General features: G+C 42.1%; 2 protein-coding genes across 3 annotated transcripts in view; both read left to right on the top strand.

Annotated features, from left to right (window-relative positions):
* The window catches only part of LOC123741767 (NACHT, LRR and PYD domains-containing protein 12-like), a gene marked incomplete at its 5' end in the record, with an annotated part of 98,487 nt that overhangs the window by 69,108 nt on the left and 1,707 nt on the right, over positions 1-27,672 (top strand). The gene's annotated exons all lie outside the window — the stretch shown is intronic.
* LOC106586013 (NLR family CARD domain-containing protein 3-like) lies at positions 17,072-27,630 on the top strand. 2 transcript variants are annotated; one of them, XM_045715948.1, is made up of 6 exons: positions 17,072-17,297; positions 18,081-18,224; positions 24,666-24,782; positions 25,026-25,110; positions 25,240-25,468; positions 25,847-27,630. In XM_045715948.1, the coding sequence occupies exons 2-6, from the start codon at positions 18,097-18,099 to the stop codon at positions 27,628-27,630; spliced, it is 2,343 nt and encodes a 780-aa protein (XP_045571904.1). In that variant the 5' UTR covers positions 17,072-17,297; positions 18,081-18,096. The 2 variants fall into 2 exon arrangements, with proteins under 2 accessions (XP_045571904.1, XP_045571905.1); XM_045715949.1 differs by lacking the exon at positions 24,666-24,782.

The raw sequence follows: 27,672 nt of genomic DNA on the forward strand, positions 1-27,672 counted from the left end.
AGAAAGTGTTGCTTTGTGTGTGTGTGTGTGTGTGTGTGTGTGTGTGTGTGTGTGTGTGTGTGTGTGTGTGTGTGTGTGTGTGTGTGTGTGTGTGTGTGTAATTAATGGGAATAAGTGTGTTTTATATTACCATACAGTATAACATATGATCATTCAACAAGTCTCAAGTTACCTTAACTTCTCCTTTTGATACCTAGACACATCTACATTAAATGAATTAGTGGAAAGTGAGTTAACATTCTAATGTGAATGATGATGATTTCTAATAGTGTGTCTGGTTTCATCCATCAGATGTCTGTGATCTGACACTGGACCCAAACACAGTAAACAGACTCCTCTCTCTGTCTGAGGAGAACAGAAAGGTGACATGTAGGACAGAGGAGCAGCCGTATCCTGATCACCCAGAGATTTGAGGACCTTAAACAGGTGCTGTGTAGAGATGGTCTGACTGGGCGCTGTTACTGGGAGGTAGAGTGGAGTGGGAGTTGGGCTGCTATAGGAGTGACATATAAAGGAATCAACAGGAGAGGAGGGGGTAAGGACTGTTGTCTTGGATGGAATGACAAGTCCTGGAGTCTGTTCTGCTATGACAACAGTTACACTGCCTGGCACAATAATAATCCCACTACCATAGACATCCCCTCCTCCAGCTCCCACAGAGTAGGAGTGTATCTGGACTGGCCAGCCAGCACTCTGTCCTTCTATAGAGCCTCCTCTGAGACACTGACCCACCTGATCACATTCACCTCCACATTCACTGAGCCCCTCTATCCAGGGTTTCATCTTTGGTATGATGGTGCCTCAGTGTCTCTGTGTCAGGTGGTCCCTGTGTCAAACACAACATGATGTTTCACTCTATTTTGTTATTTAACTAAGCAAGTCAATTCTTATTTTACAATGACGGCCTACCCCGGCCAAACCCTCCCCTAACCCAGACGACGCTGGGCCAATTGTGTGCCGCCCTATGGGACTCCCGATCGTTATTGAATGGGTTGTGATACAGCCTGGGAATGAACCAGGGTCTGTAGTGACGTCTCTAGCACTGAGATGCTGTGCCTTGGACCGCTGGGCCACTCAGGAGCACTTGGGTGTGTTACCATTGACTTACCAGTTATTTATTGATGTAATGGAACACTAAGTCAGTTTCATTAGTGGTCAGAAGGAGATGAGATGCTACATCTGTATGTTAAACCCTTTACTGGGAAGTTGTGTCTGAGTTTCATTACCACTAACATTAGTGGTCAGAAGGGGATGAGATGCCAACACATTTATCTCTCATACATCCCACTTATACTCGGCCCACTCACCCACACACACACGTTGAGGTTGGAGACTTGGAGCACAGTGTCTGCTGCAGGTTCTGGAGCAGTGTAGTGCCCTGCTTAACCACACTGTCATTGGTGTGTGTGTGTGTGTGCAGGTAAGAATTCTGTCTACTGATAATTAGTATTCCTCATCACTGTCCAGCTCTATTCCCTTGTGGCTCAGTTGGTAGAGCAAGGGGTTAGCAATATCAGGGTTGTAGGTTTGACTTCCACAGGGACCAGTACTAAAATGAATCACTCACTACTGTGAGTCGTGCTGGATTAGAGTTTATGCTAAATGACAAATAAAATATATCATGTCCACATGTATTTACTTCCTTTTTATTTCCATGGTAACAGAATGCATCTCTCTCTCTTGATGTAGCCATTGTTTTTCTCTGGTCTATTGACCTTGTATAAAAAAAAATGTTAGGGGGTAAATCAGATTTAATATTGCAGATAGATTGAAGCTTCCATCAATGTAATTGTCTGCATCACTTCCAATCCCCCATATGTTTTGCATATATATATAAATACATACATATAAATACACGTACATATACATATATATATATATATACATAGATTTTTATATATATTTTTCCTTTATTCCCCTCCAACCCTACCACCCCTCCCCTAATTGGAGGAAACTAGTGAACAACAACACTTAGGCCTGTACTCCCAGCTTATACATACTATATATACTCAATATACTATATACATTTTATGGACACATTCAATTTTACAATAGTTCTATTTTGTTTGTTTTTACACCTGTCCTTCCTCTACCCTCAACCTCTCCCATCTATTTCTGATCTCCATCTGGTTCGCTCCGCGGGTAATATTACATTTCATTACATTACATTACAACGGAACGATTTGATTAGTGTATTGTTAGCTAGCTACATAGTTGTCTTTGCTGTCTTTCTATCAAGGATAAAGGTTTAGCTCTGAGAAACTAACAAGGTTATCTAGCCAGCTGTGTTCGTTCGCAGCAACGCCATTTTCCAAACAAAGTGAACACCACAGCCACTGCTAGCTAGCCAACTTCACCAACTAGCGGTACGATTTGACTAGTGTAGTGTACTGTTAGCTAGCTACATAGTTGTCTTTGTATCAAAGATAAAGGCGTAGTACAGAGTAACTATCGAGGTTAGCTAGCCAGCTACATTTTCTAACAAAAGTCAACAACGCGGCCACTGCTAGCTAGCCAACTCTACCAGCTAGCTGTATCATTTTTAGTCAATAATATTTTTGCAACGTAAGCTTAACTTTCTGAACAAACGAGATGTGTAGTCCACTTGTGTAGCTAGCAGGACTGACTTTGTGTTAGCTAGCCAACGTTTAATTACTTCTGCGTTATGAACTAGACACGGACACGAATGATATATTGGTAGTTTGTTGTAACCAAGTGCTAACCGTTATTGGATGCTAGCATGCTAGTTAGCTACGGCGTCATAGGATACGGTGCACTAGGTGGGTTTCATGGAAGAATACTGTACCAAGTTATCTAGCTGAATAAACTAAGTTTGAGCCTATTCCTGGAAACATTGAACCACTGTAGTTCATATCAATTATAATTTCTAAGTGGAAGCTAGGAAAGTTATATTTTAGTGTTTTAGTGTTTCAGTGAATTGTTAGTGAGGGAGGCCCTGCTCTCTCACTTCCCCAGTTGTTTAGTTAATTTTCATGCCAATCTCCTTTGCATTAGCGTAGCCTCTCCTGTAGCCTATCAACTATGTCGGTCTATCCCTGTTCTCTCCTCTCTGCACAGGCCATACAAAAGCTTCACATCGCGTGGCCGCTGGCACTCTAACCTGGTGGTCCCAGCGCGCACGACCCACGTGGAGTTCCAGGTCTCCGGCAGCCTCTGGAACTGCCGGTCTGCGGCCAACAAGGCAGAGTTCATCTCAGCCTATGCTACCCTCCAGTCCCTTGACTTCTTGGCGCTGACGGAAACATGGATTACCACAGAAAACACTGCTACTCCTACTGCTCTCTCCTCGTCTGCCCACGTGTTCTCACACACCATGAGAGCATCTGGTCAGCGGGGTGGTGGCACTGGAATCCTCATTTCTCCAAAGTGGACATTCTCTCTTTCTTCCCTGACCCATCTGTCTATCTCCTCCTTTGAATTCCATGCTGTCACAATCACTAGCCCATTCGACCTTAACATTCTTACTATTTATCACCCTCCAGGTTCCCTTGGAGAGTTCATCAATGAGCTTGACGCGTTGATAAGTTCCTTTCCTGAGGATGGCTCACCCCTCACAGTTCTGGGTGACTTTAACCTGTTGGGTCTAGGGGGCAGCATTTGCACGTCTGGATAAAAAAATGTACCCGATTTAATCTGGTTACTAATCCTACCCAGTAACTAGAATATGCATATACTTATTATATATGGATAGAAAACACTCTAAAGTTTCCAAAACTGTTTGAATGGTGTCTGTGAGTATAACAGAACTCATTTGGCAGGCAAAACCCTGAGACATTTTCTGACAGGAAGTGGATACCTGATGTGTTGTATTGACTTTAAACCTATCCCATTGAAAAACACAGGGGTTTAGGAATATTTTGGCACTTCCTATTGCTTCCACTAGATGTCACCAGCCTTTACAAAGTGTTTTGAGTCTTCTGGAGGGAGATCTGACCGAACAAGAGCCATGGAACGATGATGGCCCATTAGACACCTTGCGCGCGAGTTCATCTTGGGTACCCTCGTTCCAATACGTTATAAAAGAGTATGCATTCGTCCACCTTGAATATTATTCATGTTCTGGTTAAAAAAGGCCCTAATGATTTATGCTATACAACGTTTGACATGTTTGAACGAACGGAAATATATTTTTCCCCTCGTTCATGACGAGAAGTCCGGCTGGCTTACATCATGTGCTAACGAGACGGAGATTTTTGGACATAAATGATGAGCTTTTTTGAACAAAACTACATTCGTTATGGACCTGTGATACCTGGAAGTGACATCTGATGAAGAGAATCAAAGGTAATGGATTATTTACATAGTATTTTCGATTTTAGATCTCCCCAACATGACGTCTAGTCTGTATCGCAACGCGTATTTTTCTGGGCGCAGTGCTCAGATTATTGCAAAGTGTGATTTCCCAGTAAGGTTATTTTTAAATCTGGCAAGTTGATTGCGTTCAAGAGATGTAAATCTATAATTCTTTAAATGACAATATAATATTTTACCAATGTTTTCTAATTTTAATTATTTAATTTCTGACGCTGACTTGACTGCCGGTTATTGGAGGGAAACGATTTCCTCAACATCAATGCCATAGTAAAACGCTGTTTTTGGATATAAATATGAACTTGATAGAACTAAAAATGCATGCATTGTCTAACATAATGTCCTAGGAGTGTCATCTGATGGAGATTGTAAAAGGTTAGTGCATCATTTTAGCTGGTTTTATGGTTTTGGTGACCCTGTCTTTGACTTGACAAAACATTACACACAACTCTTGTAAATGTACTGTCCTAACATACTCTAAATTTATGCTTTCGCCGTAAAACCTTTTTGAAATCGTAAAACGTGGTTAGATTAAGGAGATGTTTATCTTTCAAATGGTGTAACATAGTTGTATTTTTTAAAAATTTGAATTTTGACATTTATTTGGATTCAAATTTGCCGCTCTTGAAATGCACCTGCTGTTGATGGAGTGCACCACGGGTGGCACGCTAGCGTCCCACCTAGCCCCAAGAGGTTAACCTCCCTACGTCTACCTTTGACTCATTTCTCTCTGCCTCCTTCTTTCCACTCCTCTCCTCTTTTGACCTCACCCTCTCACCGTCCCCCCCTACTCACAAGGCAGGCAATACGCTTGACCTTATCTTTACTAGATGCTGTTCTTCTACTAATCTCACTGCAACTCCCCTCCAAGTCTCCGATCACTACCTTGTATCCTTTTCCCTCTCGCTCTCCTCCAACACTACTCACTCTGCCCCTACTCAGATGGTATTGCGCTGTCGCAACCTTTGCTCTCTCTCTCCTGCTACTCTCTCCTCTTCCATCCTATCATCTCTATCCTCTGCTCAATCCTTCTCCAACAAATCTCCTGATTCTGCCTCCTCAACCCTCCTCTCCTCCCTTTCTGCATCCTTTGACTCTCTATGTCCCCTATCCTCCCGGCCGGCTCGGTCCTCCCCTCCTGCTCCGTGGCTTGACGACTCATTGCGAGCTCAAAGAACAGGGCTCCAGGCAGCCGAGCGGAAATGGAGGAAAACTAGCCTCCCTGCGGACCTGGCATCTTTTCACTCCCTCCTCTCTACATTTTCCTCCTCTGTTTCTGCTGCTACAGCCACTTTCTACCACTCTAAATTCCAAGCTCTGCCTCTAACCCTAGGAAGCTCTTTGCCACCTTCTCCTCCTTCCTGAATCCTCCCCCCCCTCTCTGCGGATGACTTCGTCAACCATTTTGAAGTCGACGAACCGACCTCGTTTGTTAAGTCAAACGACACCGCTGTTCCTGCTCACATTGCCCTACCCTATGCTTTGACCTCTTTCTCCCCTCTCTCTCCAGATGAAATCTTGCGTCTTGTGATGGCCGGCCGCCCAACAACCTGCCCGCTTAACCCTATCCCCTCCTCTCTTCTCCAGACCATTTTCGGAGACCTTCTCCCTTACCTCACCTCGCTCATCAACTCATCCTTGACCGCTGGCTACGTCCCTTCCGTCTTCAAGAGAGCCAGAGTTGCACCCCTTCTCAAAAAACCTACACTCGATCCCTCCGATGTCAACACCTACAGACCAGTATCCCTTCTTTCTTTTCTCTCCAAAACTCTTGAGCGTGCCGTCCTTGGCCAGCTCTCTTGCTATCTCTCTCAGAATTACCTTCTTGATCCAAATCAGTCAGGTTTCAAGACTGGTCATTCAACTGAGACTGCTCTTCTCTGTGTCACGGAGGCTCTCCGCACTGCTAAAGCTAACTCTCTTTCCTCTGCTCTCATCCTTCTAGACCCATTTGCTGCCTTTGATACTGTGAACCATCAGATCCTCCTCTCCACCCTCTCCGAGTTGGGCATCTCCGGCGCGGCTCACTCTTGGATTGCGTCCTACCTGACAGGTCGCTCCAACCAGGTGGCGAGGCGAGAATCCGTCTCCGCACCACGTGCTCTCACCACTGGTGTCACCCAGGGCTCAGTTCTAGGCCCTCTCCTATTCTCGCTATACACCAAGTCACTTGGCTCTGTCATATCCTCACGTGGTCTCTCCTATCATTGCTACGCAGACGACACACAATTCATCTTCTCCTTTCCCCCTTCTGATAACCAGGTGGCGAATCGCATCTCTGCATGTCTGGCAGACATATCAGTGTGGATGACGGATCACCACCTCAAGCTGAACCTCAGCAAGACGGAGCTGCTCTTCCTCCCGGGGAAGGACTGCCCTTTCCATGATCTCGCCATCACGGTTGACAACTCCATTGTGTCCTCCTCCCAGAGTGCTAAGAGCCCCCTACCTCTGCGGAAGCACAGTTCCCGCTCAGCCTAGTCAAAACTGTTCGCTGCTCTGGCACACCAATGGTGGAACAGGCTCCCTCACGACGCCAGGACAGCGGAGTCAATCACCACCTTCTGGAGACACCTGAAACCCCACCTCTTTAAGGAATACCTGGGATAGGATAAAGTAATCCTTCTAACCCCCCCCCCAAAAAAAAAAAAAGAAATAAAGAAATAGATGTACTATTGTAAAGTGGTTGTTCCACTGGATATCATAAGGTGAATGCACCAAGTTGTAAGTTGCTCTGGATAAGAGCGTCTGCTAAATTACGTAAATGTAAATGTACCATAGTGTCCTCCCTGGTCCCATTGCGTATTGACAGGCTACAGTATACCATCTACCATTGTGTCCTCCCTGGTCCCATTGCATATTGACAGGCTACAGTATACCATCTACCATTGTGTCCTCCCTGGTCCCATTGCATATTGACAGGCTACAGTATACCATCTACCATTGTGTCCTCCCTGGTACCATTGCATATTGACAGGCTACAGTATACCATCTACCATTGTATCATCCCTGGTCCCATTGTATATTGACAGGCTACAGTATACCATCTACCATTGTATCATCCCTGGTCCCATTGCATATTGACAGGCTACAGTATACCATCTACCATTGTGTCCTCCTGGCTGTGCTGACTGCTGTATCTGCTGCTTTCCTGATTCATTGAACAACTTGTAGATCTGTCATACTGCATGTACATGTTGATGCCATTAAACAATCATCTAGGATTGTATTGGATCCTAATCATTCTGAACAATGTCTTCATAAAGCACAGAATACACATTGGAAACTGAAGAGGATTTATTATATGGAGATAAGTGGGGGGAGTAGATAGAGAGAGATCCTTCACATGTATTGGTAAAGGAGTGGGACATTTTCTGCCACTGCAATGAAACCAACAACAACAATAAAATGAACACACCACATCAAGACAGGTCAAATGGAAGAATTCAATAAATAACTTTAGTGTTTGATTTTCTTCCTGACTTACATAACTTAAACTCTGGCATAGCAGCCTACTTACCAGGAGCATGTCTTCCATCTGATTAAATCTTCTCTCTGCCACTTTATGTATTAAAACATGTTAGTATTTGAAATCTCTTGCTTTGTGGTTTTTTGTCATTTACAACAACTTTTACTGAATTCACAAATTTACTACATTGACGATGGAATTGACTATACTGACTGTACTTCCTTGAAAATAACTAGGTTCAGGTCAGATAGAGGTCATATGTTGTTACTGTTTACAGAACATCTAACATGTTCACCTGTTTTACCTGTTTATTGCATCATAACATCAATGTCTCCACTGTTCTTCCCTTAGAACAGAATCTACTAATAACTCAGGACTTCAGGCCACTGTCTCACTGTTTCGTTAGACTTCTGTTCTAACTAACATCTCTAACTCTGGACTTCAGCCACTGTTTACTGTTCTACCTAGATTGTGATCTAACTAACTTAACTCTGGATTCAGTCAATGTCATATGTTCTTACTAGATTGTGTTCTAACTAATCCCTAACTCAGGCTTCATCACTGTCATCACTGTTCTTACCTAGGTGTTTAACGAACATCCTAACATGGTTCACACTGTTTTACCACTGTTCTAATTCTGTTTAAAACCTCCTAACATCAATGTCTCCACTGTTCTTCCCTTAGATTGTGTTCTAACTAACCTCCCTAACTCTGGACTTCATCACTGTCTCCACTGTTCTTCCCTTAGATTCTGTTCTAACTAACCTCCCTAACTCTGGACTTCACCACTGTCTCCACTGTTCTTCCCTTAGATTGTGTTCTAACTAACCTCCCTAACTCTGGACTTCACCACTGTCTCCACTGTTCTTCCCTTAGATTGTGTTCTAACTAACCTCCCTAACTCTGGACTTCATCACTGTCTCCACTGTTCTTCCCTTAGATTGTGTTCTAACTAACCTCCCTAACTCTGGACTTCACCACTGTTTCCACTGTTCTTCCCTTAGATTGTGTTCTAACTAACCTCCCTAATTCTGGACTTCATCACTGTCTCCACTGTTCTTCCCTTAGATTGTGTTCTAACTAACCTCCCTAACTCTGGACTTCACCACTGTCTCCACTGTTCTTCCCTTAGATTGTGTTCTAACTAACCTCCCTAACTCTGGACTTCATCACTGTCTCCACTGTTCTTCCCTTAGATTCTGTTCTAACTAACCTCCCTAACTCTGGACTTCATCACTGTCTCCACTGTTCTTACAGAGTTCCTATCCTTGCATTCTGAAATATGAAGATAAAAAAGTAATTTTCAGTCATCGTTCATTTTATTCTTACACCTGATAGAATGGTAATGTATTGTATTATTACACCTGATAGAATGGTAATGTATTGTATTATTACACCTGATAGAATGGTAATGTATTGTATTCTAACACCTGATAGAATGGTGTTACGTTCCCCAGTTTCTGTTGTGGTTTGTGTATTATCATGTATGTATTTCAGGAGATGGATTCCTGAAGTTCTCAACGAGCAGCTGATTGGGCAATCAACATTGATTGTTTGGAGAGCTGACCCCGCCCCCTCATCAGGACGCAGCTGTCTCCAATTACTAACTTCTTCTGAAGCTATATAAGCCCCAGTTCTGTTGCTCAGAAGGGAGATGATTGCTGAGAGACAAGGCTAATGGCTGAGGGTTATAGCATGTTGGTTGTTTCCAAGAATTTTGGTATGTACTGTGTCCGTTGTTGCTGAGGGAGCTGATTGGTTGTGTGTGTCAATAGGATGCAGTGTTTTGATTATTGACTTACATTTGTGTAATTCTGTTTCATTTGTTCCCAGGGGGGAAGGGGAAGGCACCTAGGGAGTGTTTAGGCAAGAGGCCCGCGGGCATACATATACCCGTAGTAGTTTGCTGTCTATGCACACTAGGAAAGACCTGGGCGGACCAACCCCTGTATTTTGGTTAGTGCACCAGGTGGTGCTAGATAGTTAAGTAGTGGGTAGTCAGGTAAGGTAGGAGAGGGGGCTTTGATATTTACTTTCTTTGCTTTGGTTCCGTCCAGCCCCTTTTTCCCAAACCTTACCACGTGAAGGAATAAATTCCCTGTTAACGGTATTCTCTGCCTATTCGTCATACTTGTTCACACCTACACTTCCCTACCTTATTCACAGCAAGGAGAGTTGAGTTGTAGCAGGGTGTTGCGTTCCCTCTTTCTAGAGGCGTGCGTAACAAATGGTAATGTATTATATTCTACCACCTGATAGAATGGTAATGTATTGTATTCTAACACCTGATAGAATGGTAATGTATTGTGTTCTAACACCTGATAGAATGGTAATGTATTGTATTCTAACACCTGATAGAATGGTAATGTATTGTGTTCTTACACCTGATAGAATGGTAATGTATTGTGTTCTAACACCTGATAGAATGGTAATGTATTGTATTATTACACCTGATAGAATGGTAATGTATTATAGTCGTTGCCTCAAACATAGAAATACGTGCTGTTGATAACTTGGTCGACTTTCAATGTCATTGCTGGTACATTAATAAACAACTAAGATAATGTGTGGTACTATAGAGATGGCAGCCCAGACTAGCATTGTCAACAGTGACAAATGGAAGATAGGTCCATGTACCTTTGCACTCATTCAGTTTCTGTCTTTTCTGTCCCTCTGCAGTGCCATTGTCCTCCTCCATGTTATTTGGTTTCTGTCTTTCTGTCCCTCTGCAGTGCCAGTGTCCTCCTCCATGTTATTTGGTTTCTGTCTCTCTGGCCCTCTGCAGTGCCAGTGTCCTCCTCCATGTTATTTGGTTTCTGTCTCTCTGGCCCTCTGCAGTGCCATTGTCCTCCTCCATGTAATTTGGTTTCTGTCTTTCTGTCCCTCTGCAGTGCCATTGTCCTCCTCCATGTAATTTGGTTTCTGTCTCTCTGGCCCTCTGCAGTGCCATTGTCCTCCTCCATGTAATTTGGTTTCTGTCTTTCTGGCCCTCTGCAGTGCCATTGTCCTCCTCCATGTTATTTGGTTTCTGTCTTTCTGGCCCTCTGCAGTGTCAGTGTCCTCCTCCATGTTCACAATGGACCCCTGCTTCTCTTCCACAGTGAACTTCAACCTGAATGAACACACACAGACATGATTGGTATTGAAACTCTTAGGTGGCACATACACATTATTTGCTGGTCCAAATTCACTCCCTCCCCTCTTACTTGGCCCTGACTTAACCTTTAGATTATTCTGAAGGGTCTGGATAGGTAGAATCAGGAAAGTGGTGGAGTTTACACCATATTGCTTACACCTCATATACAAACATCTAAGGGTTAGGGCCAAGGGAAAGAGTTAGGGAGAGAACTGATTCTCTATGGGTAAAGAGTTAGGTAGTGAACTGATTCACTATGGGTAAAGAGTTAGGTAGTGAACTGATTCACTATGGGTAAAGAGTTAGGTAGTGAACTGATTCACTATGGGTAAAGAGTTAGGTAGTGAACTGATTCACTATGGGTAAAGAGTTAGGTAGTGAACTGATTCACTATGGGTAAAGAGTTAGGTAGTGAACTGATTCACTATGGGTAAAGAGTTAGGTAGTGAATTGATTCTCTATGGGTAAGATTTAGGTAGTGAATTGATTCTCTATGGGTAAAGAGTTAGGTAGTGAACTGATTCAATATGGATAAAGAGTTACCCATAGTGAATCAGTTCACTACCTAACTCTTTACCCACAGTGAATCAGTTCACTCCCTAACTCTTTACCCATAGTGAATCAGTTCACTACCTAACTCTTTACCCATAGTGAATCAGTTCACCACCTAAAGCCCAAACCACACAGGGAGCCCTTTTTATACGCGTGTGAACAAGCATGGTAATAGAATGCATGGGAGTCAATGAGAGAAGACAGACAGGCTGTGAGTGTTACTCTGGTAACAGAATGCATGGGAGTCAATGAGAGAAGACAGACAGGCTGTGAGTGTTACTCTGGTAACAGAATGCATGGGAGTCAATGAGAGAAGACAGACAGGCTGTGAGTGTTACTCTGGTAACAGAATGCATGGGAGTCAATGAGAGAAGACAGACAGGCTGTGAGTGTTACTCTGGTAATAGAATGCATGGGAGTCAATGAGAGAAGACAGACAGGCTGTGAGTGTCACTCTGGTAATAGAATGCATGGGAGTCAATGAGAGAAGACAGACAGGCTGTGAGTGTTACTCTGGTAACAGAATGCATGGGAGTCAATGAGAGAAGACAGACAGGCTGTGAGTGTTACTCTGGTAATATAATGCATGGGAGTCAATGAGAGAAGACAGACAGGCTGTGAGCGTTACTCTGGAAATATAATGCATGGGAGTCAATGAGAGAAGACAGACAGGCTGTGAGCGTTACTCTGGAAATATAATGCATGGGAGTCAATGAGAGAAGACAGACAGGCTGTGAGTGTTACTCTGGTAATAGAATGCATGGGAGTCAATGAGAGAAGACAGACAGGCTGTGAGTGTCAACGACATCACATGTATATAGAAAGTCAACTTAGAAAGCTATTTTTCACGCGGCGCAATGCTACTAAAATGAGCTGATTATTTCTCAGAAAATAGACTGTTTCTGCATTGTTACCGACTCTGGAATTGTGAAGTGCAGGTTAACATTTTACATCATGAATCTTGTTCTGGAGGCAGCTCTACAGAGTGGTGATTCTGGAGGCAGCTCTACAGAGTGGTGATTCTGGAGGCAGCTCTACAGAGTGGTGATTCTGGAGGCAGCTCTACAGAGTGGTGATTCTGGAGGCAGCTCTACAGAGTGGTGATTCTGGAGTCAGCTCTACAGAGTGGTGAGTCTGGAGGCAGCTCTACAGAGTGGTGATTCTGGAGTCAGCTCTACAGAGTGGTGATTCTGGAGGCAGCTCTACAGAGTGGTGATTCTGGAGGCAGCTCTACAGAGTGGTGATTCTGGAGGCAGCTCTTCAGAGTGGTGATTCTGGAGGCAGCTCTACAGAGTGGTGATTCTGGAGGCAGCTCTACAGAGTGGTGATTCTGGAGGCAGCTCTACAGAGTGGTGATTCTGGAGGCAGCTCTACAGAGTGGTGATTCTGGAGGCAGCTCTACAGAGTGGTGATTCTGGAGGCAGCTCTTCTGAGTGGTGATTCTGGAGGCAGCTCTACAGAGTGGTGATTCTGGAGGCAGCTCGGTTCCTGTCGTGAGTCTTGATTGACTTATGTGAAATAGGTTGACCCATAGACTGGCCACTCTTCATGGACACACAGCTGGGTACAGGGGAGGCTGGTCTCTCCTGCTTGACTGGACTGCAACACAAGAGAGACAAAGATTACATCTCTCATCTACTCTGAGCTCAGATGGGGAAACATAAGAAGAGCTTCATTCCAAAATGATGATGATCGCATTCATAGAGGAAAAGGAGGACTCCCAGGTGTAAGTCGATCCAAACTTTGTTAGCACATAAAAGGCAAGTTTCTTTATTGTGCTGTATTCCTGTGAGCTGCCACCTAAAACGCACACAAGGACTCGGCACTCATGAGCGCATCCCTGATTTGGCTCAAATTCAATTTGTAATTCAATCAGATCAGTTTGAATTGCGGCCTCATCCAGCGAGGGTATCATATTAGCAAGGGAGGAGAATTTTTCACCTGGTCGGAATGTGAGAGGATCACGTCCAAACACAATGATATCCTTGGGCATGCTGTAATGATATCTTCGGGCATGCTGTAATGATATCCTTGGGCATGCTGTAAAGATATCCTTGGGTATGCTGTAATGATATCCTTGGGCATGCTGTAATGATATCCTTGGGCATGCTGTAATGATGTCCTTGGGCAATCTGTAATGATATCCTTGGGCATGCTGTAATGATATCCTTGGACATGCTGTAATGATATCCTTGGGCATGCTGTAAAGATATCCTTGGGCATGCTGTAATGATATCCTTGGGCATGCTGTAATGATATCCTTGGGCATGCTGTAATGATATCCTTGGGCATGCTGTAAAGATATCCTTGGGTATGCTGTAATGATATCCTTGGGCATGCTGTAATGATATCCTTGGGCATGCTGTAATGATGTCCTTGGGCATGCTGTAATGATGTCCTTGGGCATGCTGTAATGATATCCTTGGGCATGCTGTAATGATGTCCTTGGGCAATCTGTAATGATATCCTTGGGCATGCTGTAATGATATCCTTGGGCATGCTGTAATGATATCCTTGGGCATGCTGTAATGATATCCTTGGGCAGGCTGTAATGATATCCTTGGGCATGCTGTAGTCTTCAGATCTGGTGGAGAAGTTGTCCCTCAGCTGCTTGATGATATTTTCCATCAGCTCTGCTGCGGCCTGGTCCCTCTGCCTGTTATTCTTCAGTGTGCTGAAGTGCAGTAGCCTTCCAGAGGACAAGTCCAAATCCAACAACTCAAGCTTCCTAGTAAAGGCCTCAAGCTTTTTCACCATGTCCACGACTGTTTTCTCTCTTCCATGTAACTGCAGATTTAAGTTACAGAATGTCGCCAAAAAAGCTACATTAGAGAGGAATTTCTCAATTTCTAAAATACGAAGGTGATCAGGTGCTGCCCTCATTGAGCTTTTTCTGACAAAATCCACAACCTGGTCATGCAGCTCACAGAATGGCTCTAGAGCAGTTCCTTTACTCAGCCAGCACACGTTATTGTGAAGCAGGAAATCATCCTGGATGGACTCCTCTGGTTCTGTCACCAGCTTGCTGAAAAGACGGTGTTGTGTTGCTTGATGTCTCCCTGACAAAGTTGATTATGTGCATTACTTTACCCATCAAATCTTTTAGCTCAGCGTTTAGTCTGGTACACTCTGATGGATGAGACAATGTAAACCATGTTTAGTCTGGTACACAACACACTCTGATGGATGAGACAATGTAAACCATGTTTAGTCTGGTACACAACACACTCTGATGGATGAGACAATGTAAACCATGTTTAGTCTGGTACACAACACACTCTGATGGATGAGACAATGTAAACCATGTTTAGTCTGGTACACAACACACTCTGATGGATGAGACAATGTAAACCATGTTTAGTCTGGTACACAACACACTCTGATGGATGAGACAATGTAAACCATGTTTAGTCTGGTACACAACACACTCTGATGGATGAGACAATGTAAACCATGTTTAGTCTGGTACACAACACACACTGATGGATGAGACAATGTAAACCATGTTTAGTCTGGTACACAACACACTCTGATGGATGAGACAATGTAAACCATGTTTAGTCTGGTACACAACACACTCTGATGGATGAGACAATGTAAACCATGTTTAGTCTGGTACACAAAACACTCTGATGGATGAGACAATGTAAACCATGTTTAGTCTGGTACACTCTGATGGATGAGACAATGTAAACCATGTTTAGTCTGGTACACTCTGATGGATGAGACAATGTAAACCATGTTTAGTCTGTTACACAACACACTCTGATGGATGAGACAATGCAAGCCATTCGTTTGTGGGGTGATCTCCTTCAACCTGCTGACCAGGCCCCTGTGTCTGCCCACCATAGCAGGAGCCCCTTCAGTGACGACAAAGTTGACATCTTCGAATGACAAGCCATGCTGCGTAAACAGTTCTTCCAGCATTGTGAATAGGATGTCCCCGGTGGTATGTCCTTCCAGGGGAACGTCCCCGGTGGTGTGTCCTTCCAGGGGAACGTCCCCGGTGGTGTGTCCTTCCAGGGGGTCGTCCCCGGTGGTGTGTCCTTCCAGGGGAACGTCCCCGGTGGTGTGTCCTTCCAGGGGAACGTCCCTGGCCTGGTGGTGTGTCCTTCCAGGGGAACGTCCCCGGTGGTGTGTCCTTCCAGGGGAACGTCCCCGGTGGTGTGTCCTTCCAGGGGAATCAGGGCCAGTAGCTCTTCTTTAAAGTAATTTCCATGAACATAACGGACATATACACACAACTGTGCTACATGGGTGTTGTCAGTACTCTCATCAATAGCCAGGGGAACATGCTCAGCCTGACTGAGCCCCTCCAGAACAATCCTATGCACGTCATCCTTCAGAGCACGGACACGCCGTCCGGCTGTTGTCACAGACAGGGGCGCCTGTTTGACAGACCAAATTATGCTATCCATAGACTGGTCTGTAGCCAATTCCTCCAAAACTGTCACCATGCACTTTTTAAATAGCTCTGCTTCTGTGAAGGGCATGTTGCGTTTGGTTAGAACCCAGGATGCTTTTAGGAAAGCACTTGGACCTTTGTTGGGTCAGGCCACGAAGGAGGATTCTACTGCTGTGTTTGTAGGTTGTAGTTAATGCTTCAGTGTTTCTGCTTCAGGCCTCTGGGGCGGGAAGGCCACTTTGAAAGTATCACGCTTATATTCATAATGCCGTCTGAGATTGAATTCTTTGCAAACAGTGACATTTTCATTGCAAACAAGACACTCTGGCTTGGCATTGTAGAAAGATGGTAAGATGAATGGATATCTCTCTGTCTGTTCTTCCCTGAAACTTTGATTTTCATTTTCCACCTTTCTTTTGCTACTTTTTGTTCTCTTGCTATCAAGGTAATTGTTCTGAATGAATGTTGACATTAATAAAGTAGTGTAGACTACAGTAAGCTAAGTAGACCTGTTTTTACCCACCAATCAACGCACAGAGATATAAACAAAAAAATATAATTGAATAGAGATATTGGGGATTTTATGAACTTAATCAGATCTAAATGATTTTATTGTCACTCAATGTACTATGTACTAATCAAATGTGTTAAACATGTTGTTAAATTTGTAGTGTAGGCCTGTTAATTGTGCTAATATTATATGCTAATTATGTTCTGGCCCGCCGACTTTAACTCAGAAATAATTTCTGATGTCACGTCCTGACCATAGAAAGCTGTTATTTTCTATGGTAGAGTAGGTCAGGGCGTGACAGGGGGGTTTTCTAGTTTAGTTTTTCTATGTTGTTATGTTCTAGTTTTGTATTTCTATGTTGGGTTTTGTTTGGGATGATCTCCAATTAGAGGCGGCTGGTCATCGTTGTCTCTAATTGGAGATCATACTTAAGTAGGTGTTTTTCCCACCTGGGTTTGTGGGAGATTGTTTTTGAGTAGTGTATGTTTCACCTCTGCATCACGGTTTGTTGATTTTTTTGTTCTTTAGTTTATGTGTATTGTGTGTATTGTGTGTGTTGCATAGTTTCACAGTTCAATAAAATATGTGGAACGATAATCACGCTGCTCCTTGGTCCGCTCCTCTCTATGACAACCGTGACACCCGAAGCCAAATCTAGTTGACCAACCCTGTTTTATAGTATGCCATGGCCTTTACTGGCCAACTGCTGTTATGTTTATGATATATTATGGTGTTGTGTCACTAGACTTTGACCAGATATTATTGCATCCAAAGATCAACTGTACCTAGAACACAGATACAAAGCCACTTGTCATCAGGAAGCTGCTCTGACAGAACAACGGAAAATATCTCAATGACTTGACATGTTCTGGTTGTGAATTCAGGCTACAAGGTAAGAATCTTCCCAGGGATTATTGTAAAGTGTGTAGGGAAATTAAATGTATGGTGTAATGTTAGTTTAGTGAATGACAGTAAAACACTCAGATCTAACAGTCCATTTCACCTGGGACGGCTACGTGACAGTTCAATCATACAAAATGGCGCTAACTGGGCGTTGGCAAGTCAAAAACAATAACATATTGTTCATATATCGTATTATACTATTTGTTTATCGTGGTTATTTTACAATTTGTAAAAATGTTAATGTATCATAGTTCTAAATCATTTTTCAGAATATCAGAACATTTGTTGTTTTCTAAAATACAATGAGCTCCTGCTTCCTGTGTAATTTGGTATGAAACCACTGAACATACTTTTCTTAACATTGTTATTATGAACTGAATTCAGTAACAGCATAATAATATCATACCTGTTGAACAAAGCAACACACTAGAATGAGAGAAATTATTAAAAGAGAAAGTGAGACATTATTATTATTATTAATAGTTCCACTACATGGAGAAAAGGTTAAAAATATCAATCACAACTACATGTTCATGTGATGCATTAAATCACCTGACTGTTTGGATGTGTCTGTTAGTAAATGTTTTATTGCAACAAAAATAATCATAAAATAGAACAATTGACATTCAATAATTAGTTGTCACTGTGTTAACCACAACCAACAGGTTGGATCTCTGTTTAGTTGTCACTGTGTTAACCACAACCAACATGCTGGATCTCTGTTTAGTTGTCACTGTGTTAACCACAACCAACATGTTGGATCTCTGTTTAGGGGTCAGTGCTCTAAAATGAGTCTCTCTGGAGCGAGAAAGGAGGGGGCCCCTGACTCTAAAATGAGTCTCTCTGGAGCGAGAAAGGAGGGGGCCCCTGACTCTAAAATGAGTCTCTCTGGAAAACATGACACCAAAGCTAAGAGGTGAGGTAACAATGTTGTTTAAGAACTTATAAAGAGTTTATTTCTAAAACGTTATATTTCACATTTTTCATCAGAAATGGTTGCTTATGGGTAACTTCATGTGTCTGTAAAATATTGTTGTTCTAAGATTTAATTATAGATGTGTATGAATTTTTATTTTGCAAAACGCTATATAGCTGGAATTAAATGTTTGTATCTTTATTTTGACTGTGATATGTGGTTGTCTACCAGCACACACACACACACACACACACACACACACACACAAAACACTTAACCAGCATACACACACACATAATTTAGCCTACTCTTAGTTATTGCCTAATATGTTGGCAGGCATAACTTTATTGTTTTTACTAATTCTGATTGTTGTTACAAGCTGAATTCTAACAATATATCCGTTATATCAACACACTTCACTCCTGTTTAAACCAAAAAGGGTTCTATCTTGCTTAATGTATGGAATCACTAAAAGTACTATATAGAACCCTTTATAGGGTTCTTTGATCAGAACTCTAGAGGTTCTCCTTCACTGAACCAACATTGTTCCATATAGAACCCTGCATGGTGCCATTTATGAATTATGGCTACTATTAAATAGTAACATTTTTAGCTAAGAATATAATTTATAGGAAAACAGAAATGGAGGAAAAATCACAATATTAGTTTAAAATGATCTTTCTAAATAGCAGTGCTGGGGTATTTGGAAAGCCATAGTCAGTCAATCAACAATAGAATAATACTCTTATGAAAAATATGTATCTTTAACTTACAGTCTGTGGATACTATGAGACTAGAAAGGTTCAAATGCATGTAACTCACAGCACAGTTGAAAAATCTATGTCAGGTGGACATCAAATGAGGATGTTCTACAGAGATAGGTGGGCTGGGCTGAGAGGAGCAGAGGGATTAAAATAGCTCATGATGGGTAATAGTCCTTACTGTAAACACTATAGATGTCTGAGTACTATCTATCCACAGGGTAATAGTCATTACTGTAAACACTATAGATGTCTGAGTACTATCTATCCACAGGGTAATAGTCATTACTGTAAACACTATAGATGTCTGAGTACTATCTATCCACAGGGTAATAGTCATTACTGTAAACACTATAGATGTCTGAGTACTATCTATCCACAGGGTAATAGTCATTACTGTAAACACTATAGATGTCTGAGTACTATCTATCCACAGGGTAATAGTCATTACTGTAAACACTATAGATGTCTGAGTACTATCTATCCACAGGGTAATAGTCATTACTGTAAACACTATAGATGTCTGAGTACTATCTATCCAAAATATAATGTGTTTAATTGATTATTATTATAAAAATCAATATAAATAATTACTGTGTATTGTGGGGGGGGTAGAATTGATCTTCATTATATCCAAACACACTTGTGGTCAGGGAGGCATCTCTTAATTTGAATGATGGCCCACGTCAACTCTGGCTGACTTCTTTACAATACAGTACAATACATTACAATGCAGTACAACTTTGTCCATTAGTTACAGCAAACAACAGCAATGTGTGTTCTGCTCCGTTCTCAACCCCCAAACAGCAGTCCTCACACATACAGTTGAGACGACCATAGATTCAAGCTGCAGTGCAGCTCCCCTGGATGGAGAGCATGTTGTGGGGGTAAGGGCCTTGCTCAATGGCCCAACAAAAGGTGATTGTTTTGAGGATGTGAACACAGCAGCCCTCCAGTGGTCATATCAATTCCGTCCGTATTTTCCAGCTACTGGCCCGGGATTCAAACTGAACACTTTTCAGGCCGCAGGTCCAACGCCTGCCAAAGCTCCAACTCATTTGCCACTGGGCGAAAACCTGAGTTAATCTTCAGAAATAAGCATGAGTTAATCAGCGAAAATGAGACCAAAATGCTATGCAGACATGATTATTATGATGTAGAACAACAACTTATATGCAGTTGTCATCAGCAGCAGCCACAAGAGAGAGCCTCTGATAGTTCTGGGTAACTGCCAGACTGAGCAAAACATAGATACTGTGTTAAAAGTCATCTAATGATTAACTAGGCTATTGAACAACAACCATCAAGCGCTATGATGAAACTGGCTCTCATGAGGACCGCCACAGGAATGGAAGACCCAGAGTTACCTCTGCTGCAGAGGATAAGTTCATTAGAGTTACCAGCCTCAGATTGCAGCCCAAATAAATGCTTCACAGAGTTCAAGTAACAGACACATCTCAACATCAACTGTTCAGAGGAGATTGTGTGAATCAGGCCTTCATGGTTGAATTGCTGCAAAGAAATCACTATTAAAGGACACCAATAAGAAGAAGAGACTTGCTTGGGCCAAGAAACATGAGCAATGGATGTTAGACCGGTGGAAATCTGTCCTTTGGTCTGATGAGGCAAAGTATTAGGTTTTTGGTTCCAACCGCCATGTGTTTTTCAACAGGACAATGACCCAAAACACCTCCAGGCTGTGTAAGGGCTATTTTACCAAGAAGGAGAGTGATGGAGTGCTGCATCAGATGACCTGGCCTCCAAAATCACCCGACCTCAACTCAATTGAGATGTTTTGGGAAGAGTTGGACACAGAGTGAAGGAAAAACAGCCAACAAGTGCTGCTTTTAGTTTTAGACTGTTGGAAAAGCTTTCCAGGTGAAGCTGGTTGAGAGAATGACAAGAATGTGCAAAGCTGTCAAAGGGTGACTACTTTGATAAATGTATTTTGATTTGTTTAAGACTTTTTTGGTTACTACATGATTCCAAATGTGTTATTTCATCGTTTTGATGTCTTCACTATTATTCTACAAAAATATTAATAATAAACGTGAATGAGTAGATGTGTACAAATTTTGGACTGGTACTATATATATATATACACATCTACTCAAAATAAACTGGAATGAGTACTTTAGTCCCAGAGGCCTTAACCTATAGAAGGACTATAGTATGTTTAGTCCCAGAGGTCTTAACCTACAGAAGGACTAAAGTATGTTTAGTCCCAGAGGTCTTAACCTACAGAAGGACTATAGTATGTTATAGATAATTTAGTCCCAGAGGTCTTAACCTACAGAAGGACTATAGATTGTTACGCACGCCTCTAGAAAGAGGGAACGCAACACCCTACTACAACTTAACTCTCCGTGGTGTGAAAGAGGTATGGAAGTGTAGGTGTGAGCAAGGATGACAAATAGGCAGAATATACCGTTTACAGGGAATTTTAATCCTTCACACGGTAAGTTTGGGGAAAAGGCAAGGGAAAGCGAAATTATGTTACGCACGCCTCTAGAAAGAGGGAACGCAACACCCTGCTACAACTTAACTCTCCGTGGTGTGAAAAAGGTAGGGAAGTGTAAGTGTGAGCAAGGATGACACAAAGGCAGAGAATACCGTTTACTGGGAAAAGGGGCTTTTTTAAGGTTGGGGAAAAGGGGCTTATATAGCTTCAGAAGAAGTTAGTAATTGGAGACAGCTGCGTCCTGACGAGGGGGCGGGGTCAGCTCTCCAATCATCAATGTTGATTGACCAATCAGCTGCTCGTAGAGAATTTCAGGAATCCATTTCCTGAACTACATACATGATAATACACAAACCACAACACAGAAACTGGGGAACGTAACATAGATACTTCAGTCCCCAGAGGTCTTAACCTATAGAAGGACTATAGTATGTTTAGTCCACAGAGGTCTTAACCTACAGAAAGACTATAGTATGTTTAGTCCCAGAGGTCTTAACCTACAGAAGGACTATAGTATGTTTAGTCCCAGAGGTCTTAACCTACAGAAGGACTATAGTATGTTTAGTCCCCAGAGGTCTTAACCTACAGAAGGACTATAGTATGATATTTAGTCCCAGAGGTCTTAACCTACAGAAGGACTATAGTATGTTTAGTCCCAGAGGTCTTAACCTACAGAAGGACTATAGTATGTTTAGTCCCCAGAGGTCTTAACCTACAGAAGGACTATAGTATGTAAATTTAGTCCCAGAGGTCTTAACCTACAGAAGGACTATAGTATGTTTAGTCCCAGAGGTCTTAACCTACAGAAGGACTATAGTATGTTTAGTCCCCAGAGGTCTTAACCTACAGAAGGACTATAGTATGTTATAGATACTTTAGTCCCAGAGGTCTTAACCTACAGAAGGACTATAGTATGTTTAGTCCCAGAGGTCTTAACCTACAGAAGGACTATAGTATGTTTAGTCTCCAGAGGTCTTAACCTACAGAAGGACTATAGTATGTTTAGTCCCAGAGGTCTTAACCTACAGAAGGACTATAGTATGTTTAGTCCCAGAGGTCTTAACCTACAGAAGGACTATAGTATGTTTAGTCTCCAGAGGTCTTAACCTACAGAAGGACTATAGTATGTTTAGTCCCAGAGGTCTTAACCTACAGAAGAACTATAGTATGTTATAGATACTTCAGTCCCCAGAGGTCTTAACCTACAGAAGGACTATAGTATGTTTAGTCCCAGAGGTCTTAACCTACAGAAGGACTATAGTATGTTATAGATATCAGTCCCCAGAGGTCTTAACCTACAGAAGGACTATAGTATGTTTAGTCCCAGAGGTCTTAACCTACAGAAGAACTATAGTATGTTATAGTATAGTCCCCAGAGGTCTTAACCTACAGAAGGACTATAGTATGTTTAGTCTCCAGAGGTCTTAACCTACAGAAGGACTATAGTATGTTTAGTCCCCAGAGGTCTTAACCTATAGAAGGACTATAGTATGTTTAGTCTCCAGAGGTCTTAACCTACAGAAGGACTATAGTATGTTTAGTCCCAGAGGTCTTAACCTACAGAAGAACTATAGTATGTTTAGTCCCAGAGGTCTTAACCTACAGAAGGACTATAGTATGTTTAGTCTCCAGAGGTCTTAACCTAGAGGACTATAGTATGTTTAGTCTCCAGAGGTCTTAACCTACAGAAGGACTATAGTATGTTTAGTCCCAGAGGTCTTAACCTACAGAAGGACTATAGTATGTTTAGTCCCAGAGGTCTTAACCTATAGAAGGACTATAGTATGTTATAGATACTTCAGTCCCCAGAGGTCTTAACCTACAGAAGGACAATAGTATGTTTAGTCCCAGAGGTCTTAACCTACAGAAGGACTATAGTATGTTTAGTCTCCAGAGGTCTTAACCTATAGAGGTCCTAACCTCTCCAACTCTCCCTGACCTGAGTGTGTTAACTCCTGAGAGTCTAGGGGGAACCATAAACCTGCCTCTCCAACTCTCCGTGACCTGAGTGTGTTAACTCCTGAGAGTCTAGGGGGGAACCATAAACCTGCCTCTCCAACTCTCCCTGACCTGAGTGTGTTAACTCCTGAGAGTCTAGGGGGGAACCATAAACCTGCCTCTCCAACTCTCCCTGACCTGAGTGTGTTAACCCCTGAGAGTCTAGGGGGAACCATAAACCTGCCTCTCAAACTCTCCCTGACCTGAGTGTGAGTTAACTCCTGGGCTACTTTATTCCCCTCTGGCTGGGGTGGAGTCAGTGAGTCACAAACCAGTAAAATATCGTCTCTTTCAAGCTCTGAGATTTAAAGATGTTCCTATGAAGGCTCTAACGATTAACTTAGCCTTCAGATGCTTCTGGGAAACCAGGCCCTGCATAAGAACATCTGCTAAATGACAAAAGTGTCAAATGTAAATGTTTTACAAACAGATCACATATAATTTCTTGATATTTAAAAATATATATATATATATATTTACGTCATAAATGTATCATTTATACAGTTCTTTATTAAAAATGTTGTTATTTGTTACATTTGACTGTGTAAAACCTAGCAGTACTACTGATTTCTCTGAGAGTGAGGCAGATATATATTATTACTGTGTAAAACCTAGCAGTACTACTGATTTCTCTGAGAGTGAGACAGATATATATTATTACTGTATAAAACCTAGCAGTACTACTGATTTCTCTGAGAGTGAGACAGATATTATTACTGTGTAAAACCTAGCAGTACTACTGATTTCTCTGAGAGTGAGGCAGATATATATTATTACTGTGTAAAACCTAGCAGTACTACTGATTTCTCTGAGAGTGAGGCAGATATATATTATTACTGTGTAAAACCTAGCAGTACTACTGATTTCTCTGAGAGTGAGGCAGATATATATTATTACTGTATAAAACCTAGCAGTACTACTGATTTCTATGAGAGGCAGATATATAGCATTTAGCAACAAAATAAACATGAATATTAGTCTCTCTGAAATGAAACCATCAAGTGATAGATTTTAAACAAACACATGTCTGTCATTGAACAACCCCATTATTAGATAATGAAAAAACACCCATTTCTTTCATAATTTATTTAAACTATAAAAGCTAATTTACCAACATTCTGAAAGTGGATATGCAGTGTTTTCAATGAAACTCTTCTTATGTTTCCCCATCTGAGCTCAGAGTAGATGAGAGATGTAATGTTTGTCTCTGTTGTGTTGAAGTCCAATCAAGCAGGAGAGACCAGCCTCCCCTGTTCCCATCTGTGTGTCCATGAAGAGTGACAAGTCTATGGGTAGACCTATAATGTTTAGAGAGGGAGACTTTTGTACTGAACAAAGGTAAGAAGAACTCATGGGTCATGGTCAGTGAGTTAAACAACACTGTCTCTAGTCATTACTCCTCTCCCATTTTCCCATTTATTTTTGTTGTTTTCGTAATCCATAGGCTAATCCTTTTGTCCATTTACATAGTCCTAAATAATGTTAAACAAACACAACATTCCCTTCGGTGTGTGTGTGTGTGTGTGTGTGTGTGTGTACTCCCTGGATGATGAGATGTAATCTCGGATGTTTTCTCCACAGAAACCAACAGGAGAGATCAGAGTCAGAGATTCTCAGTGGTCAGTCTTCCCAGAGTCATCAAACAGACCTGGACTCCATATTCAGTGTATGTGGTCCTGTTATGTACATTTGTTTTTGTTTACCTCAAGTAAAGTTGATCTGTAAATCATTCTTTATTGTGTTAATGAGAAAGCATTTCTTCTCTTGCTTAAATTATTTACTTGATTTATTTCAGTTGCTTGAAGAGAATATTATGACATTTGTGAAGAACGAGCTGAAGATCTTCAAGAGGATTCTTGGTCCTGAACTCCCAGAAGGCTTTGAGAGTCAGAAGCAGGATGAGGAAGTGGTGGATGCTGAAGATGAGAAGCAGGAGAGCAGTGCCAGAGAGGGGGCTCTGAAGATCACACTGCACGTCCTGAGGAAAATGAACCAGAAGGAGCTTGCTGACACACTGGAGAAAAGTAAGACCTGTCTGCCTCATGTTGAATGATGTTTTATAACATTTAAAAGCTGTAGCTAAAGTACAGCTAAAGTAGCTGTGTAACTCAATGATATTGTAGAGCCTTAAAAACTAGTGACCTCATCAAGTAGCAGCAGGGATGTGTGTGATACATTTAGACAGAGAGACAACATTAATGATACTGTCTGCAATACGAATAATATTAACATAATCAGTCACTCCAGTGTGTAATGCATTATGAAAATAGATACACATTTATACAGGCAGTTAAGAATAAGAAAAAAAATATTATAATGTACACTTTTATAACAGTCCTACAATACTGTAGGCATTAAAACAGACGTAATATTAATATCCTCTGTGTTATTTATTCATTCAGATGAGCTTGCTGTAATTTGCCAACGTGAACTCAAATCTAATCTAAAGAAGAAGTTTCAATGTGTATTTGAGGGGATCGCTAAACAAGGAAACCCAACACTTCTCAATAAGATCTACACAGAGCTCTACATCACAGAGGGTGGAACAGGAGAGGTCAATAATGAACATGAGCTGAGACAGATTGAGACAACAACCAGGAAACAACAAAGACCAGAGACTGCAATCAAATGTAACAACATCTTCAAACCCTTAACTGGACAAGACAAACTTATCAGAACTGTGCTGACAAAGGGAGTCGCTGGCATTGGAAAAACAGTCTCTGTGCAGAAGTTCATTCTGGACTGGGCTGAAGGAAAAGCAAATCAGGATGTCCAATTTGTATTTTCATTCCCTTTCCGGGAGCTGAATTTGATGAAAGAGGACAAACACACTTTCATTGAACTTCTTAATCACTTCTCAATTGAAACCAAACAATCAAGAATCTCCAACTACAACAAGTACAAAGTTCTGTTCATCTTTGATGGTCTGGATGAGTGCCGACTGCCCCTAGACTTCCAGAAGAACAAGATCTGTTGGGACGTCACAGAGTCAACCTCAGTGGATGTTCTGCTGACAAATCTCATCAAGGGAAATCTGCTTCCCTCTGCTCTCCTCCGGATAACTACCCGACCTGCAGCAGCCAATAAGATCCCTTCAGAGTGTGTTGACCAGGTGACAGAGGTACGAGGGTTCAATGACCCACAGAAGGAGGAGTACTTCAGGAAGAGATTCAGTGATAAGGACCTGGCCAGCAGAATCATCTCACACATAAAGAAATCAAGGAGCCTCCACATCATGTGCCACATTCCAGTCTTCTGTTGGATTTCTGCAACAGTCCTTGAACACATGCTGAAACATAAGAGAGAAAATATGCCCAAGACTCAGACTGAGATGTACATACACCTTGTGGTGTTTCATACCAAACAGAAGAATGTAAAGTATCTTGGGAAGGAAGAGACAGGTCCACACTGGAATAAAGAGAGCATTCTGTCACTGGGAAAACTGGCTTTTCAACAGCTTGTGAAGGGCAATCTGATTTTCTATGAAGAAGACCTGAAAGAGGCTGGCATTGATGTCAATGAAGCCTCAGTGTACTCAGGATTGTGCACACAGCTCTTTAAAGAGGAATGTGGGCTGTACCAGGACAAGGTGTACTGCTTTGTGCATCTGAGCATTCAGGAGTTTCTGGCTGCTGTATATGTGTTCCTCTCATTCATCAACAACAATGACAATCTAATGGGGAACTTTTTTGCGCTGTTCAGAGATAAGCCTGAAGTTACTGAAGTTACTTTCTACAAGAGTGCTGTGGATAAAGCCTTACAAAGTGAGACAGGAAACCTGGACCTGTTCCTTCGCTTCCTTCTGGGCCTCTCACTGGAGTCCAATCAGAAGCACTTACGAGGTCTACTGACAATGACAAGAAGCAGCTCACAGAGCCATGAAGAAACAGTCAAGTACATCAAGGAGAAGATCAAGGAGAATCCCTCTCCAGAGAGGAGCATCAATCTGTTCCACTGTCTGAATGAACTGAATGACCATTCTCTAGTGGAGGAGATCCAAAGATTCCTGAGATCAGGAAGTCTCTCAAAACCCAACCTGTCACCTGCACAGTGGTCAGCTCTGGTCTTTGTGTTGCTGACTTCAGAAAAGGAGCTGGATGTGTTTGACCTGAAGAAATACTCCAGATCAGAGAAAGGTCTTCTGAGGCTGCTGCCAGTGGTCAAATCCTCCAGAGCTGTTCTGTGAGTAAATACAATTACATATAAGAACTAATCATCCGGAAGAAGT

Source organism: Salmo salar, chromosome ssa03, assembly GCF_905237065.1.
Source record: "Salmo salar chromosome ssa03, Ssal_v3.1, whole genome shotgun sequence".
Taxonomy (NCBI): Eukaryota; Metazoa; Chordata; class Actinopteri; order Salmoniformes; family Salmonidae; genus Salmo; species Salmo salar.